Source organism: Sitophilus oryzae, unplaced genomic scaffold (genome assembly GCF_002938485.1).
Source record: "Sitophilus oryzae breed Bouriz unplaced genomic scaffold, Soryzae_2.0 scaffold_1536_pilon_pilon, whole genome shotgun sequence".
NCBI lineage: Eukaryota > Metazoa > Arthropoda > Insecta > Coleoptera > Curculionidae > Sitophilus > Sitophilus oryzae.
Genome location: NW_022146210.1, coordinates 1,926,144 through 1,945,745, shown reverse-complemented (window position 1 = coordinate 1,945,745; position 19,602 = coordinate 1,926,144). Strand labels below are relative to the sequence as shown.

Here is a 19,602-nt window from a genome sequence, read left to right as displayed (position 1 = left end):
AAAATACACGTGCCCTAATAACAACTATGAACTCCGAAATACTTCCACTTTATCTGTCACAACAATCTACATTGGAAGATATACACGCTCTCATATACATGGCAGCCCTAACAATACTTACATGCAACGAACAGACAATAAAAAAGCGAACTCAACAGAAGAAAGAATGGAAACCTACTTGGCAAACACGTATAGAAAAAAAGATAGACAGTCTAAGAAAAGAACTTGGCAGGGTCACTCAGTACATAAAAGGAAATAAATCAGACAAAGTCAGAAAACACGTAGAACAAATTATGAAAAATAAAAAAGAAACTTTAATTGAAACTCAAGACATAATTAAACAAAAGCTAGCTGTATATGCAACAAGACTACATAGATACAAAAAATCAAACCAAAAACGAAATGATAATAACCTATTCAACCAAAATGAAAAGCTTTTCTACAAGAAACTCACAATCAACAAAGAGACTCATATTATTGCACCCACAGGAAACGAGATTAAAATATTTTGGCAAAATATATGGTCAAACCCGGTAGATCATGATGAAGACGCATCATGGATAAAGAATGAAGAGAATAGACCTCTAAACACACCACAACAAGTCAACATCAATATTACTACGAGAACTTTCGCAGATTATAAAAAAGACGCACAACTGGAAAGCGCCAGGTGTCGACCAGATCCATAACTTCTGGTATAAACAATTTACAACCACACATGTGTACCTCGCAAAGTACATTAACGGAATTATAGAAAGACCAAACTTAACTCCAAAATTTTTGACCGAAGGAGTAACCTATATTAAACCAAAAAATAATGAAACACAAAACCCCGCCAACTATAGACCTATCACTTGCTTACCAACATTATATAAAATTATTACAGCAGTCATATGTCAGAAGATAAATCAGCACTTATCACAGCATAATATACTTACAGAGGAACAAAAGGGATGTAGAGAACAGAGCCAAGGATGCAAGGAACAGTTAACCATTGATGCGGTAGTAATGGGCCAAGCTGTCAAGGAATGTAGAAATCTCCACGTAACTTATATCGACTACAAAAAAGCGTATGACTCCATCCCACATAGCTGGTTAAAAAAGGTTCTTCAAATCTATAAAATCCATCCAATGCTTCAAAATTTTCTAAGTCAAACAATGCAGTCATGGAGAACAAGCATCCATCTAACAACCTGTAATGCAAATATACAAACAGATACAATCCCAATCAAAAAAGGAATCTTCCAGGGCGATTCCCTAAGTGCACTGTGGTTTTGTATATGCCTTAACCCACTCTCCAATATTTTGAACGAAACAGCATATGGCTTTAACATTAAATACGAAAAATCAGTAAGACATAAAATTAACCATCTCCTATACATGGACGACATAAAACTATATACAGCGACAAAAACAGAACACACCGAGCTACTTAAAATTCTAGAAAAATCCACAAACGACATAAAAATGGAATTTGGGATGAACAAATGTAAAACACTACACATAAACAGAGGTAAATGGCAAAACGAAGAGCAGGCATCTACATTAAACAATGAACACTTAGACAACATGCAACCCAACGAATATTACAAATACTTGGGAATTTTACAAAACAGAAAAGTTGACCATACCGCACTCAAAACCCAACTAAAAGAACAATACAGGAAAAGACTAAGTAAAATACTGAAAACCGAACTAAATTCAAAAAACACAGTTAGAGCGATTAACACCTACGCCATACCGCTGCTCACCTATTCATTTGGAATCATTAAATGGTCCAAAACAGATCTGGAAAATTTAAATATTCTGACAAGAACTCAGCTAACTAGATTCCGACAGCTGCATCCCAACTCTTGCAAGGAGAGGCTGACCATTGAAAGAAAAGAAGGAGGTAGGGGCCTGACAGATATTCACGAAATACACAACAAACAGATTAATTCACTAAGAAAATACTTTAAAGAAAAAAATACCTCATTACACCAAGCAGTAACTATAGCGGATGCTAACTACACACCATTAAATCTTAACGCAGAAAATATTCCTGTTTCAAATATACTCACATTAGAGGAAAAGAAAAACAAATGGTCCCAAAAGCAACTACATGGAAAACACTGTCATATTATGAACAACCCCGACATCGATAAAGAACTGTCATATTCATGGCTACAAAAAGGGCAACTGCAACCGGAAACGGAGGGATTCATTATAGCGATACAAGATCAAGTAATAGCAACGCGCAACTACAGGAAATACATAATAAAAGATAGGGCCCAACAAACGGATACCTGCAGGCGTTGCCACCTCCAAAGTGAAACAATAGAGCATATTACAAATGGTTGTAAAATACTCACTGGTACAGAATACACTCTAAGGCATGACTTTGTTGCGCGTATTATACATCAAGAAATAGCAAAAACATATAAATTTATACAAGAAGAACAGCCCTATTACAAATACACGCCGCAATCTGTCTTTGAAAACGACACTATAAAACTCTACTGGGACAGAACGATCCATACTGACAAGACAGTAACATGCAATAGACCTGATATAACGTTAACACTAAAAAAAGAGAAAGTAACATATCTAATAGAAATCAGTGTTCCGAATGACAACAACATAACAAAGAAATATGAAGAAAAAATTAGCAAATATATTCCACTAACACAGGAAGTAGAACGAATATGGCAACAAAAAGAAGTTAAAATCCTACCATTTATTATATCTAGCACGGGCCTCACACACAGGAAATTTAAAGAAAACCTCGATATTTTAAATTTAAAAGGTCATATTCACACACTTGCTCAAAAAGCAGTAATTATTAAAACCACAAACATAACCCGCTCCTTCTTAAAACAATAGAAACAAAACAATAGAAACTCTGACAGTACTTGGTAATTAACACCCGTCTGTCAGAATATACCACCAAGAGTGACAAAAAAAAATAATTATGTGGATATAATACCAATAGTGATATCAGTTGAGGGAGTTGTATCTAAACGATTTAAGGAATTTTTGCATAAGGCCTCTCTACACTCAGGCCTTTACGTACCAATGCAGAGAAGCGCAATTTTACACACATGCAGGATAGTACGTAAATTTCTGGCTATGGGATAAGGTGAATTCCTTCTCTAGAAGCCAGCCCAACCAGCATTTGCTGAAAAAAAAAATAATAAAAATAATAAATATTATTATTTATAATAATATTTATTATTATAAATAATAAGTGGCCAGCTGTCCGCTGTCCACTTACCTGAATCCTCTCTTTCCATCACCACCTAGCCCTACATATCCCGCCATACTTACCTTTTCATCCTTTTACCTTCTTTTCCTCCTCCCCGGGGAGTTAACCTAGTTAAAAAAAAATCCTGCAAGAAATGGTTAAATACCTTACGTGTATGGCAAACACGCAGCCTCTAGCTGACCGCAAGGAAAGGTTACGTGCTCTAGGACCGCAAGGAAAGGTTACGTGAAAGGTACCTTACGTGCTCTGACAAGCACGTGGATTCTTGTCAACCACCATACAGGGCTAACCACCCTTTGGTGTGTACGTGGTTCCTCAAAAATTAGGAATAGCCTCGGACGAGCGACGCCATGGTCGAGGGCGGCGCGGGAATCAACAGCTCGATCAAATGGATACAGAACCGGATACCGAAAATGGACCCACTGAACGTGTTTTGCCTGGTCAACAGGCAACCACCAAGGAGGGAAAACCCCGGCAACGTATGGCTTTGACACGAGAAATGAACACCACTGTCATGCGCTGCTACTACATCGCTACAAAACTAGAAACATTCAAGATAGGATACAGATCAGACTTGTATAGACTATTTATACAAGAATACCCAGAACTAACACACATTGTCACACCACAAAGACTTGTAGACCAAAAACGTGTAATTTTAACAAACAAAAGACTTACAGATCAGGAAATTCAGACCATTAAAGAAGAAATCGCTGCCCAGTTAAACACATACTTACCAGAAGAACATAACTTACCAGAAGAACTTAGCCAAACAGAAATAAAAAAACAGAAGCAACAACTCAACAAATAGAAATCATAGAAACTCCATCAACTACCACAGTGCCAAGACCACAAATAAAAACATCACTAAGCGCTGAAGGAATATACAACGAATTACAAGAAAATATAATTAAATGGACAGGAATCGATCCAATCAATCGGCCACCATTACCAAAACTTATATTTAAAAAACACACGAACAACATTATTAATACAGTCAATACCTTAATAAAAAAAAGAAATAGAGAACACAATCACATTAGAAGACCTTCATCTTCTGGTATATGCATCCGCTACAACGGTGATAATACAAAATAAACAATTTAGAGACAACAAAAGAAACTGTAATAGAAAGCAACTAAAACCTACTTGGCTTATTAGGATAGAAAAGAGAATAGATAATATATGGAAAGATCTAGGTAGATTGACACAATATTGCAGGGGAAACCGACCAAAACAAGTCATAAAACAATTAAAGCACATTATCAATAAAAACGACAATGAAACACCAATAGAAGCATTAGATACATTAAAACAAAAGTTAGCTGTATACTCTACTAGACTAAAAAGATACACCGAATCTAACGAAAGAAGGAAACAAAACGCACAATTTAATGCAAGTCAAAAACTATTTTATACCAGCCTGGCCAAACCAACACATAATCCAATATTACCTCCAAATGCAGAAGAAATCAAACAATTTTGGGAAAGTATATGGTCAAGCCCAATAACTCATAACGAAAGTGCCCCGTGGATTGAAGAAGAACAAAATAAGTACAAACATATACAACAACAAGCAAATCCTACATTTACAATAGAAGAGCTGACTAAAACCATACAAAAATCCCACAACTGGAAGGCCCCTGGAGTAGACCACATTCACAACTACTGGTATAAAAAGTTTACAGCAATACATCAACACTTATTACTAATAAACAACATTATACTAGAGCCATAAAACATGCCACATTTTCTAACACAAGGAAAAACATACATAAAGCCTAAAAGTGAAGACACACAAAAACCTGCCAACTACAGACCGATTACATGTTTACCTACCCTGTATAAAATAATTACGTCTTTAATAACACAAAAGATTGACAATCACCTAACACAAAACGACATAATACCAGAAGAACAGAAAGGATGTCGAAAAAATAGCCGAGGATGTAAAGAGCAGATCATTATAGATACTATCATTATGAAACAAATAGAGAAGCAACAACGAAATATGAACACATGGTACATGCTTAATATCATTTAAATATCAGAGGTAAGCTTTTTCTATTTATTTTGTGGGATAACAGTGCTACTGGCGGACACCAAGAAACGCGCCTTTGCAATACTCTTTGGTAAACAATGAAATTTTGAAAATTTCAATTAAAAAATATAATATCTTAAAAAACGGGACCACCTATCGGGGAAAAACATATTTTAGGATAATCATGCCGCTGTGAAAGTGCCCCAACAAAAAAATACAAATCTGTGACAATTCCGCGCTGTAAGAAATTATTTAATTTACTCAATTACTACTTTAGATAGGAACATGGCGCCGTTGACATAAAACATGTCGGCTTAGATGTTTCCTCTAAGCCTCTCATACATTGCTGAGCTCAAATTGATCTAAAATATCTGACACGCTGGTTGGCGCATTTTATTCAATTTCACTCCAGAATGCTTGATGGAGAAGGAACGGAACTGGATTTGTTCATCATGGACAGCCTTGAGATGTGGGTTTGTGGAAGTTTTTTTAGCAAGGTTGCTAAGCTTCATGTTAGTTTTAGGGTTCCACTTCCAGGTTCTAGTATAAACCTCCATATTTTTCCCGTGGAGATTTAAGGCTTCCCTCGGTTTGGTGGGGCGGTTTGGTCAGCGTTAGCATTTAGTTTGCGGGACTGCTTTAAAGGACTTAGTATAAAATTCATAACAGAACTTCAGTACGCTGATGATTGAACTCTAGTTGCAAAAACGTTACAGAAATTATAAGAACTGCTGAACAGATATACCTGGGCATACGAGGCTTTGGGCCTTAAGCTGAACATCGATAAAACTAAAATCATGTGTACTCCCCCGGAAAATCATAACAGTGCTATAAAAATCGGAGAAGAACTACTGGAATATGTAGCTGTTCAATTACCTTGGCAGTTTGATTTCGGAAATGGCAAATATCGACTCACTCTTGAAATTCAGCACAGAATCAGCAGCGTCTCAAGAGAATTCTGGAAATTAAAATACAGGGTTTTATACGATCATGACTTGAGCACAAAAACAAAACTTGCGGTGTACCGAGCAATAATAATCCCTACCATGTTCTATGAGAGCGAAACCTGGGTGCTGTACAGCCGGCACATGAACGCATTAAACAATTTTCAACTGAGACACCTTAGACAACTCTTAATAATCAAATGGTTCCTACATGTCTCAAACATATATGTCCTTGAAAAAGGTAGCTGTGAGAGCGCTGAAGTCATGATCACTAAATCCCGCTTAAGGTGGGCTGGTCACGTATATAGCATGCAATAAAACAGCCTCCCAAAATTTCTTCTTCTTTATGGCGAGCTTGTAAGAGAAAAACTGGTGGATAACTCAAAAGGTGCAAGGATATTTCCACAAAAACTTAAAGGGGATAGGCGCATGCAGAATCAGTGGGAGGAAGCAGCGTACCAAAGAAAGCCATTGAGAAGAGCAAACTCATTTAACAAAAACAACAAAAAAATAAAGAGACAACAAAATAATCAGATTTTTGAATGTCTGGAATGCGTAAAAGAGATAACATAACGTATCGGGATTTCAGTCATAGAAAAGATCATGAAAAAAAAGCGCCCTTTGTGACTATCTTCTGATACGTGTCAAATACTCGTCAGGGAGTAAAGTAACTTTGTTGTTTGTCCGTCTGTCTGTCTGTCAAGCCGCTTTATTTTTTATTATTTCAATTTTTAGCCGACCATACCAACAGGTATGGTAGGCTATTAAGATCGGCATTTTTTTTTAATTTCACTCAAAATGAGTTATTTGGGTCATAAATGACCTAAATACAAAATATGTTCATGGTGTCTGTCTGTCTGTCCATCTGTCCATTTGTCCGTTTGTCCGTCTGTCTGTAACACGATAACTCAAAAACCGCTAAACCGATTTTAACCAAATTTGGCACAATAATACTGTGGCAACCGAGAATCTGGGTATTAGTTTTTAGTGGTGGTGGGGGGTTGGTAAGAGGGGTATGGAAGGGGGTTAAAAAATTTAAAAAATCGTAACTCCAAAGTTACAGCAGTTAGCGAAACGCGGTTTTCAATTTAAGATTAGGAATAATATTTGCTACAAAATTTGTAATAACATCAAATCAGTCAAAGTCGCAGTTTTTGAAATATTCCTTGTTTCCGCAGTCCGTTTTTCAGAAAATCCGTGTGGAGAACTCCAAACTCCCACCGGACGCGACCCCAGTTGGCGGATAGGGCAAATAACCGCGGACCAAAAAAATCCTTTACTTTGAAACTAAAAGAACTGCCTACCAACTTTTTATTAACATATTTTAGAATGGGCGGCTATTCGTGCCTCCCGGAGCCAATTATTTTAAAATAATTTACCATTTAGGTAATTATTAGTATTTAATAGTTTATTTACATATTGGTAATATTAAATTCATTTTCAAATAGAACTTTTGAAAAAGTTTAAACTGATTTTTTATCCAATTTTACGTTTATTTTTATTATTGTGTTAGTTTTTATCCAATTTTAATTCAAAACAAAATAATAAAAGGGCTAACTAATAATTTCGCAGCAAATTGTAAAAACATTCCATGTACATAGGCAGGTTTAGCCTCTAATTAAAGTCATATTTCACAGCACAATAAATAGAGGAATTAATTATGGAAATTACTACTGTTTGCTGCAAATAACTATGGCTTGAGTAGTTTCTAAACACACATTAAATAATATATATTCCATTTTGTGGAAAAAATATAAATTTATAATAAAGTTACAATAAAAAACAGCTAAAAGATTTAACTGTCATCTTCTAGAGAGAGAAAGTTTAATTAAACTAATGCATAATTAGTTTTAATAAATAATACTGCTTTATAATATTATAATCCAATACTTGAATTAAATTTTATGTCAAGTAAATTAGAATAACTATCTTCTGCCATTACCGTCCCTATTTCAGGTAACCAAGGTCCGGTACAGTTTCCCGCTTTGCGAATAGGATCAATCAGATTTGGCTTATTGGCTCTACATCCGGTAATCTAATTATATCGGGTTAAATGCTAGGCAAACTCCCTAATGATTGCTATTCCATACGACCGATGCGAGTCATTAATGTTAAGTTTAATTTCATATTTAGTATGTTTGTTTTATCGACTTGCTTCAGACGTGATCTGGCTAATATCTAGTGGATTTAGTATGGCTCTATCAGAATTAGGCTCTCCTTTGTGTAAATGTAATTTGCTTATTAATTTGTATTATAACAGGATCAACTTTATGAAGCTAACAAAATAAAACGAATTAGTATAAAGATACTTAATTAATTGAATTAATTTAATTCATGACTCATAAATGATGAATATCTTTCACGCATTATAAAAAATATTGTTTTTTGTTCAAACGCCACAAAGGTATTAATACGACGCGGTAGACAATATAAAAAAATAATTTTAGCTCTTCGGCATAAAAGTAAAGCACTTTTATGCCTAAGCAGATAAGTACGATATTTTCGTACTTTTATTTTTTTGCATTATTTTTATTTTATTTGTGCATTGTTAAACTGACATAAAGTGTCACATTCAAAGAGCGTAGCCATAGTTTCAATATATAATATAATTATCATTTACAAGGCCTTTTAGTCCGATCGAGATATTAAATCCCATGAGTTTTTTAGGGGACCTTCTTTTATGATTCTAAATAATTTTTCAGGTGTGAGCGTTGAAATTAAGCGTGGAAATCACTTAGAAAATTTTGGCATTTGGTTGCTACATTAAATTAGTAGAAAAAAGGTGTAAGTAGCTAAGTAGCTAAACGATCAGTGAGGCCTTTACGGATAGAGCTAATGGATCACTATAACTTTTTTTCCATAAAAAGGGGCCATCCTCTGCCGGAAACACTGCGACCTGTGAGGCCTATTGTATTTGTCCCCTTTCTATATCTGCACCCGTTCTCCTATCCCTGTGCCCTGCACTAACTTATGCAGGTCCTTGATAAGATGGGAGCATACTTCCTCCGGTTCTAGCCTAGCTTTCCCAAATAAAGAGTGTCGCTTGCGATCCAGAGCCTCACAATGACACATTATGCGCTCCGCTGTTTCAGGATCTTTATCGCTGAGTCTGCGGCAAAGACTTCCTTGATACGGGTTGAGTTGTTCAGGTAACACTTGACAGCCATGTGTCCTGTCAAGAGACCTGTTGTAATCCGCACTTTATTCGTGCTAAGCATTAGCAGTTCTTTTGCGGTTTTAGAGCTAGATCCTTAGATAAAAGCCTTGCTGTGCCTGTGCCCCTGTCTGTTTCTCCAGTAGATATTCTGCTTTTCCCTGATTTAGAGTTTCAGTGCACTACTGGCCATACATTTGGGTATTCCCAGTACTGGCTCTGGACCAAGATAGGATGCCAATGAACCTTGCCTAGCGGATCCCTATAATAGGCCCATTTAGAATCTGTTTAGAAAATTTCCAAAAATTTTACCAGTCAAAATTGAGCTTTTTTCAGTTATTCCGATTTGAGAGATTTTAAGTACAAGCAAATGTACGATGGAAATATGTTTAAAAAAATTTCAGACACATGCCTGTCCAAATATCAATATCGTCTAAATTGGTAATCCATAAGCAACCGGTATTTCGACGTAGCTCGATGTTGTTCCTAATTAAAAATATTAAGTAAAAAAATACAAGGATTCTTTTATATATTTGTTAGTAAACATTTTGTGGCTTTGCATAATTTTTTTATTTTCACTTGAGGTACAGTCAAAGGTTTGTATACATCGAGGTGTACATTGTAATTTACTTTGAATTTACTTTAAATTAATTATTTTATTAATGATTGCCCTAATTTAGTCCTAAATTATTATTACAGTTGAGGGTTAGAACCTTTGGTGTTACACAGCAAAATAAAACACTAAATCACCACAATACACCAAAACACTTTTACTTTTACACTGGACGCGCGTTTCGCTAACCATGTTAGCATCATCAGCAAATGATTATCAACTATTTTATAATAATAAATAAACTTAATACACTAAAACACTAAATCACTACAATACACCAAAACACTTTTATTTTTACACTGGACGCGCGTTTCGCTAACCATGTTAGCATCATCAGCAGATGATTATAAACTAGTTTATAATAATAAATTAAAAAAAACTAGTTTATTTATTATTATAAACTAGTTTATAATCATCTGCTGATGATGCTAACATGGTTAGCGAAACGCGCGTCCGGTGTAAAAGTAAAAGTGTTTATATATAAAAATATAAGTAATAATTTAGGAAAATAAAACACTAAATCACTACAATACACCAAAACACTTTTATTTTTACACTGGACGCGCGTTTCGCTAACCATGTTAGCATCATCAGCAGATGATTATAAACTAGTTTATAATAATAAATTAAAAAAAACTAGTTTATTTATTATTATAAACTAGTTTATAATCATCTGCTGATGATGCTAACATGGTTAGCGAACACGCAAAAAAAAACAAAGTGTTTATATATAAAAATATAAGTAATAATTTAGGAAAATAAAACACTAAATCACTACAATACACCAAAACACTTTTATTTTTACACTGGACGCGCGTTTCGCTAACCATGTTAGCATCATCAGCAGATGATTATAAACTAGTTTATAATAATAAATTAAAAAAAACTAGTTTATTTATTATTATAAACTAGTTTATAATCATCTGCTGATGATGCTAACATGGTTAGCGAAACGCGCGTCCGGTGTAAAAGTAAAAGTGTTTTGGTGTATTGTGGTGATTTAGTGTTTTATTTTCCTAAATTATTACTTATATTTTTCATCCCCGTGCAATATGCAATAATACAATTGTAAGTTGCAATATACAATAATACAATAATACAATTGTAGCAACTAATACCGACTATATAGATATAGGTTTAACAATATCCAATCACTTTCGATTAATACTAATAAATCGTCCATGTACAGCCATACAGGTTTAATCATATGTTTAGACATTGTAACTGAGCCCAGCGGAATGCTAAATCTCTGGAATTCTACAATTATTGCCAAGTTAGTCGAATGCGAACGCAGCGACAAACTGATTCATCTAAAGCCGTTAATTAAGTTGAGAAGATAATCTACTGACAATAAGACGTAGATCGCATTTGTTATGTATAACTGGAATAGATGGAAATGATATCGATGGTAAGCATATCTCTAGCTGTAATAAGACATTGTTGCTTGCTATTAGCCAATCAGTTCAAATTATTGTCAAATGTTATGCGACCTTAAATAATGAGTTTTCAGCAAATGGTAAAATAATCCTTAACATTCACTAGATAAAATTTATTATTGGAACATAATTTTTAAAGTATATCGCAGTGCAGTTTATAGCATTGACCTAAAAAAGAATTCTATAAATTATTATTTTACATTAACACGAATCATTGTGTTCCAGTAAAGTTTAAATATTTGCATTACTAATTTTTTTCTCATTTATGATGTTCATACAAAAATATGATTTGTTTTTAAAACTCAGATAAAAGTTATATATTGCACTGGTACCTTATACTATTGAAAATCAAGACATTTTTAATTTTTTTATATTTTAAATTTAGTTTGCATAGTGGACTACTGTAAAATTTGAGTTGTTCATCTGCATTTCTAACGCGTCTGGCGTAATTATGTTAATTAATAAGCAAATTCAATGTGATGCGTAACACCGGAATTTGTTTATTATTAAACATAAGTAGCAGTTTTTAGATATATTTTTTATATATTTTGGTAAAGTGGACGACTATAAATACCGGTGGGTGTATATATAGATGAGTGCGTCTCAAAAGTGGCTCAACCCTATAACTTTTTTATTTTTTCAGATAAAATAACGATATTTGGTATGTTAGTATATGACATAAATTAGGATTGATTGACTTATTCAATTGTTTTCGGTCACAACTTTTGATTTTTAATTGACACCCTTGGCATTTTTTCACTTTGTTCGATAGAAAATGACATTCTGACATATCATATGTCAACTTTTGACATTTTCGCTTAAAACAAAAGTATATTTTATATTTCATCTAGAGTTCCACGGCTCTGTTAAAAACACTAATTTTTAATCAAGGAGCCTTGAAAAAATAGATTTGATCGTCTTATGTTTTTAGTATCTTGTCCTGGCCAGTTAAAAGATGCCCAAATCGTATTTTTATCCATATCTCAATTTTTTCAAATGGAACGAGAGTGGCCGACTAGCATATTTCGAAAAGGCATTTTTTACGAATAATTTGGTACTACACACTTGGTATTTCGAATCAAATTGTCGTTATGAACCGCATATTGCACTTTCAAATAAACCATTTTAGAAAATGTCAAAAGTTGACATATGGCATGTCATTCTATTTAGAGGGTGCCATATCAAAATCAAAATTTGGATGCCATATCAAAATCAAAATTTGGAGTAATTTCCGGTGAAACAGGAAGTGACCGAAAACAATTGAATACGTCAATCAACCGTAATTTATGTCATATAGTAACATACCATATCTCGTTTTTTTACCTGAAAAAAAATAAAAAAGTTATAGGGGGGGTATATAGGTAAGCCACTTTTGAGACGCACCCGGTATACAGTTTACCCACAAATTATAAATTAAATTAATTTAATCACAGACTTTACCAAAATATATAAAAAAAATACCTGAAAACTGCTTACATATGTTTATTAATAAACAAATTCAGGTTTTAGGCGTCAAATTCAGTTTGTTGATTAATTAACGTAATCACGCTAGACGCGTAAGAAGAAGAGAGAGGTGTGCTCCTTTTGAGACGTACCCGGTATTTATTATTAATTTATTTTACATTTTAAAGAGGTCTTCTAGCAAAATAATTAAATTTTTACTTGTTTATTTTGAATCTCCACCAATATAGGTAACTAAAAATTTTTTCTTATTTTCCCCACATTCTATTTTTCCCACTTGTTCAAATTCTTGGATAAAGTCTATATATAAATTATCCCGCTTAAGTATGTCGCTTGCATCAAATCTAAAAACTTAAATAGCTTCACCCAGATAAAATCTTTTGAAGTCAACACGTTCTGCTTCTTTAGTTTTTCCGGAGAAAGAAATAAAAGCAAATGGAACCGCAATCAGTGTTCAAATGGGAGACTTTATTTGGCTTGGGAGTAACAACATCGAATTTCACTTCGTATTTACGAAGAACTCCTTTCAATTTTTATACCTGCTTTCTTTTCCATCACGTTTCCTTTAATATTTAATACCCAAAGAAATAAAATTCTTCGGCAACAAGCTATTGACCCGTTAAGTAAATTGAGACATAAATAGTTAAGATTGTATAGGGAGTTTTGATTCGTTTAACTAAATCTCTATTTTCTATTTATTCATTATTTTTCAGTATTAATTGGTTAATACCCAAGTAGCATCTATCTGACTTCGAACTAAATCTGACCTGAAGCGACGTCAGACTTTGTGCAAATTTAGGTCGGGTGCTGGTGATACGACTGGTGACGTCGCTTTCCTATTAAAAGCGACGTCGTTGGATCCGAGTCGGTAAATCCAACGATCTGTCGACGTACAAAATAACAACGTGCCATTTTTATTAATTTCCCAACGTCGTTCCAACGTTGGCTTGCACGACGTACCTATACTTGAACTAGCCCGACGTCTACCCGTTGTCCGAATAGGATACGTCTCACTGATAATCCCTAAAGTAACGTCCAATTATATTTTGTTGTATTTTATGTTCATATATTTAACCTAATTTACGTATCTCTATTTACGTCCGTAAATACAACCCATCAAGTAGCGTTTGCGGCCTAATAAACATCATGAACATAACCTAATAAAAATTTTTGTAAACAAACTTAATTTTTTTTATTATGCCTAAAAACACCAAAAAGGCATTTAGACATTCATCTACATTTTACAGAAAGAGGTCGAGGCTTTTGCAAAATAATAATAGTAGTAGTGATGTCTTCCCTCCACCCACGAATGCTTTTTATCCGTAAGAGATGCTGCATTACACTGGTGCATCTTAATTTCATTTTTTAGCTTAGGAAACCAGCAGACCCCATCTTCCTCCCACATGTGAGGTACTGGTTCCAATTCTTTTAAATGTTGTATATACTATCTTAAAAAAGTGACTGCCCTTTGTTTTAAAGAGAAAACAAAAACTAAAATATAGTTGCACAAATCCACAAATCACTGATACGCAAAGTGAGGTTACGTGGCGTACGTTGGAATTATATACGTCATAATACGATTGCCGGTCGTCCGGTTTGATGACTTCGGTCGTGTGAGACGACCAATGTTGGAGACCCGGTCGGAATTGGTATATTGGTAGTTCATATTAAGTTAGACACAGAAATCCGCCATTCTTAACAGGTATCCGATTGTCAGCCATTTTAAAATCGTTTTTTATTTTTAAAATTTATATTCACATTCCGATTTCTAGTAGAATAATATTGATAAGGTTGAGTTTGGGGGGAACCACAGTACAGTTTTATGATTAAACCAGCTAGAAAATAAAAAAAATATTTTGCAAGTTCTATAGCAACCAAACGTAACGTAAGTGCTTAGCGACGAATTTTAAGTAACTAAAATCCAACGTAATATGACGTTGGTAATTGGTAGAATTACATTCCCTATTAGGTCAGATACCGACGTCGAGGCGACCCGAATCTGTATTCCCCATTTAGGTGCAAATAAGGGTCGTCAGGCGGTCGAACCGACGTTGGTACCCGACGTCGGGTTTATTGAACGCGACGTATACCCGACGTTAGATAACGTCCAAATGCTACTTGGGTACTTTCTAGTGATTTTTATTCACTTACATTATTATCAATATTAAATTTATTTTAATTTTGTCTGTTAGTTATTAAGCCTTCTATGTATTTTAAAAAATAAATAAATTTTATATAAAGCGGTGTCCAAAATACTTCCAACAATTTTGAAAAAACTATAATTGACTTTGCCATTCAACTCTACATTTTACATATTTAACGGGTATATGAGCAAATTAGTTTGGAAGCTGAAGATATCACAAAATAGCGGTTATATGGCAAAAAATATTTTTATTTAAAATTTATTGCTATATACAAATGTTATATACATAACAAACGTGATATGTAAAGCTGACTCCGTTAATATTGCAACTGGCAGGTCATCTAGTGAGACAAATAGATGAAGAATGGATAACAGAAGAAACGCCATTATCAAGGGTAAAAACATAATGACTGATTCGTGCTGCGTTACTAAAATATTCTTCTACAAAAATTAACACAAACATAAATTGAAACAAATTGGAGCAAATCACCTCGCTACTCACCTAGAAACGAAGCTCACGGTATTTTAAATGACAATTTTTGTTTGCAAAAAGCAGCTGCCTGAAACTACATTAGGTGGGTGAGTTCCAGGTTAATCGTTGGCACATTTACAATGCCTTCTATATGACACCGATTGCTCGTCTCTACTAGTTAGGAATTGCACTGCATCAAAGTGCACTCAAATCCCTCGGGAAGGACGACAAAGATGCCGAAGTGAGCTAAACGTATTTATTTATTAACGAGCACTTTTCTTGTGTAGGTATGAACTTAACCTATAGTTGATCTCTAATTTAGACTGTAGTTAATGCAGTACCGAGAAAAAAACGAAAATAAACAAAATTAGTACCGAAAATAAACAGATACCGAAAATAAACCGAATATAAACAAATACATATAAATATAAACAAGTACCGAAAATAAACAAATAATTAGTACCGAAAATAAACAAAATTGAACCAACAAACCAAAACATACCTAACCAAAGCAATCAAAACACGCTGTAAACTAGAATGCCTTGCTCGGCGGTGAGGGATTGGAGTGCATTTTGATGCAGTGCAATTCCTAACTGGTTGAGATGAGCAATCGGTGTCACAGTGTCGTATTTGCTAAACTGAAGTCTTCTTGAATAGTTGTATTTAGACAGATATTTTAAATAGTTTTTAGATGTTCTTTTTTTTGCTTTTGACGCGTCAGAAAGTTATATACATTATTTACAAATTTTGTTGTGTTTACCATTTTACTTAGAATTTATTTATATTATATTTTATATTTTAAGGATATAGACAAATAAATTAAGCTTAATATTTTAATTGGTCTGTTAATTACTGGTGTTGAATTCAGTCAAACCAAACTGCAAGCGAAGTCTTGAGTCGGTGTTTACAGGAATAGTGGTGAATCGCTATGTCAATCTAGTAAGTCGGAAACAGAAAAAATATTTTTTTGGCCTAGTCACCTAAATATTCTTTAAAATGAATAATTCATAAATTCAGGAAATTTTCATTATCCGTAAATAGCCAAACGTACGTTACGATATCAGTAAAAAGTGATAGAATTTCAGAATTTACCATTTACGTTAAAATTATTCGCTCGAAAACTAGAAACAAGCAATGAATTTTTAAAACTGAATTTGACGCTCTTTCACTGTCCCGCCTTTGTTTCATGTAACTGCTTTATGTAATTAAACTCATGAAGTATTAAACAAAGCCCTTTGTGTCAAATATTTAAGCAGTTAATATACTCACATTTTTTATTAATGGAATTACTTTAGCGGAGACATAAGCTGAAAATTGCTTTGAGGAGTTTTTATCCTCTTATGCATATAATTTTATATGTTATGGTTGAAATGAAAAATTTATTTAAAAAATAATAGTAAAAAAATAAAATAAAAAATTAAATTTTTTAATTTAAAAATTATTTTTTTAAATTCTTAAAATAATTTTTACAAAAATGTTAAAATATTAATAATAACTAAAGTTTAACAAAAAATGTATTTCTAATAAAAGATGAATAGTTTAATACATATATACCTGACTTGATATACAATAAAATCAGCACAATGGTTTCTAACTAGCATTCTTTCAGTAGACAAGTGATTTCGGAAACTCGTCCTATTAAGTTTGGTATGGTGTGTTGTATGAAAATTCGTTGCTATCTGATTTAAAAGTATAAGATTATGGATTAGGTTTATTTAGTGATATTAGTGTTGCACAAGACAAGAATTCTTGTCTTGAAAATCAATGTCTTGTCTTGCAGAATTCTTGAATGGCAAAGTCTTGTCTTGTGTTGCAAGATTCTTGAAATTTCTTGTCTTGAAAAATTTTACATTCTAACAAAAAGGTAATATTTCATAGAAAGCGTCGCGTCGTTTATCGTCGTAAATTATATTCTACTTTGGTTACCCGTTTGTTACTTTTATTTTTTATGGTCTTTATTTTATTTTTTTATTATGGAAGATTGGTTGGAAAAGTTTGGACACAAGGTGTACGGAAAGGTCATGCTAAAGTGTACTCTATTTGCGCTATTTGATACTACTTTTTGTTTGCGGAGCAATTTCGTGCATGAAAAGTAGTACCAAATAGCGCAAATAGCGTGCTCCACGAACCAACCATTAGTTTCAACTACCGTTAGTTTTTTTATAATACTATTATGCCAATATAATTTTGTGTATAATACCAATTACCAATACGGTTTGTTGCTTCGACTTTATTTTATTTCATTCTCAACTCTAAAACACTGGCTATGCTAGAAAAAAAATGAACACTGGTCAATATTAATGCCGGGTTTAAGCTCGGCATAAGTTGCGCAAAGACCAAATTATCACTTAAAAAAATGTGTCATTTCTAACTTTCAAAAAATCTTGCAAGACTCTTGAAATTTCTTGCATATTAAAGTCTTGTTGAGAAGAAAGTCTTGTGTTGGATTTCTTGCAAGAGTCTTGGTCTTGCAAGACTTTTTCAAGACTCTTGTGCAACACTAAATGATATCACTAATAAGTAAAGATGAGCGAGAATGGTCTTGGTCTTAGAAAGCAAGACCAAAACCAAGACTAGCGTTTTATCTGCAGGACTAAGACCGACAGTGCAAAACTGGCGCAAGACTAAGGCCAGCCTGCAAGACTCTTTTGATCTTGCATTTTTAATATTTTTATTTAATTTTTCCATAGATAATATTTTAAAACAATAAGGAAATTTGTATTTACTTATTACACCTCACCTCCATAATTTTTTAAATAAAGAAATATATTTTTCCCGAAACTATCGCCAGCGAATATATAATTTATGCATGCAACAATAAACATTTTTGGTATAAAACAAATATCATTTTTTTTCGATACATACCGAATATTACAGTATTAGTTAAGCGCTTATAGTTTTTGAATCATTCAAAATAATTTTTATGATATAAAAAGTTACTTATTTGTTCAATATTATTGTTTTCATTTATTGCGAGGGGTGTCTCACTCGGGTAAAAAATGTACACGTACTGCCAAAATATCCTTCCACTGCTAAGCGACTGCCAATGCCTATGAAGAAGACTGCCTATAACTGCCATGTAATTATTATAGGCGACTGCCATAAGGCTACCAATGACTGACATAAGAATGCCAATGACTGCCAAGAAAATGTACATGTAATTCCAATAGTGAGACACCCCTCGATTTATTGCAAATAGTATTTTCGCAAGAATTTTTTAGAATCATCTAATATTAACAAGAATTATTGGACACTGAAAACAAAACCTTAGTAGAAAGTTAATAAAAAATATTTTTATTAATTTTCGAATATGTAAATAAGTTTAAAATAGAAAATTCGTTATATTTCGAATATATAAATAAGTTAAAATTAGAAAAATATCTCGACTTTTTAACTAGACAATTTATAACAAAATATCACAGCGGAATTCAGCTTAGTCAAAATTTTAGAAAAATCATATTACATCCTGGCAGGAAAAGATAAATGCTTGATTATGTTATTATCAAGATTCGATTAGCTCTTTACTTATATTCTAAATTTCCAACATGCAGTCGGCATGAAATTTGCATCAAAATAGTTCTATCATAAGATATATAATTTTATATTTTTATGGTGGATTCCACAAAGGAGAAATTTTTACCAAAATTTAGAGGACTTTAGAGCAAAATTCGTCATTTATAGCCGATTTCATAGAAAAACACGAACACTCTACAACGTGTGGTATAGCATGTTTAATTAAAATTAGTACTTATTCGTATTAATCAATTAATGTGAATAGGACTAAAACTCAATGATTCTTTTAATATAAAGAACAAAGTTAAACCGTTTTAATTTGAATCCGGAGCTAGCTAGGGTTAATTAATTATCTCTTTATTCTCGAATTGATTGATATCGAGTATTAGAGATTCTTGTATGAAACTGATATCACTAGACATCAAAGTTTTTGTTTATAAAATAGGTATTTATTATATGTTTTATTTGCCTATAGATGTCTGATCTTTTAAATAGAATCTACTAAGTTGAAGCTTTTTCACTCCTGTTGTGAAATTTGCAGCTGGAAAATAATAATAATTTTTCCATTATAATTTTAAATT

The 19,602-nt window shown here is 33.2% G+C and overlaps 1 protein-coding gene across 1 annotated transcript; it reads left to right on the top strand.

Moving 5' to 3' along the window:
* Positions 1 to 1,008: 1,008 nt before the first annotated feature.
* Positions 1,009 to 2,862, top strand: LOC115878914. The gene has a single exon (XM_030895524.1). It carries the CDS (start codon positions 1,009 to 1,011, stop codon positions 2,860 to 2,862), a length of 1,854 nt encoding a protein of 617 aa, XP_030751384.1.
* Positions 2,863 to 19,602: the final 16,740 nt, after the last annotated feature.

Excerpts from the sequence above, each read along its gene's own strand:
- LOC115878914 (XM_030895524.1), top strand. The coding sequence starts at position 1,009 with ATGGGCCAAGCTGTCAAGGAATGTAGAAATCTCCACGTAACTTATATC.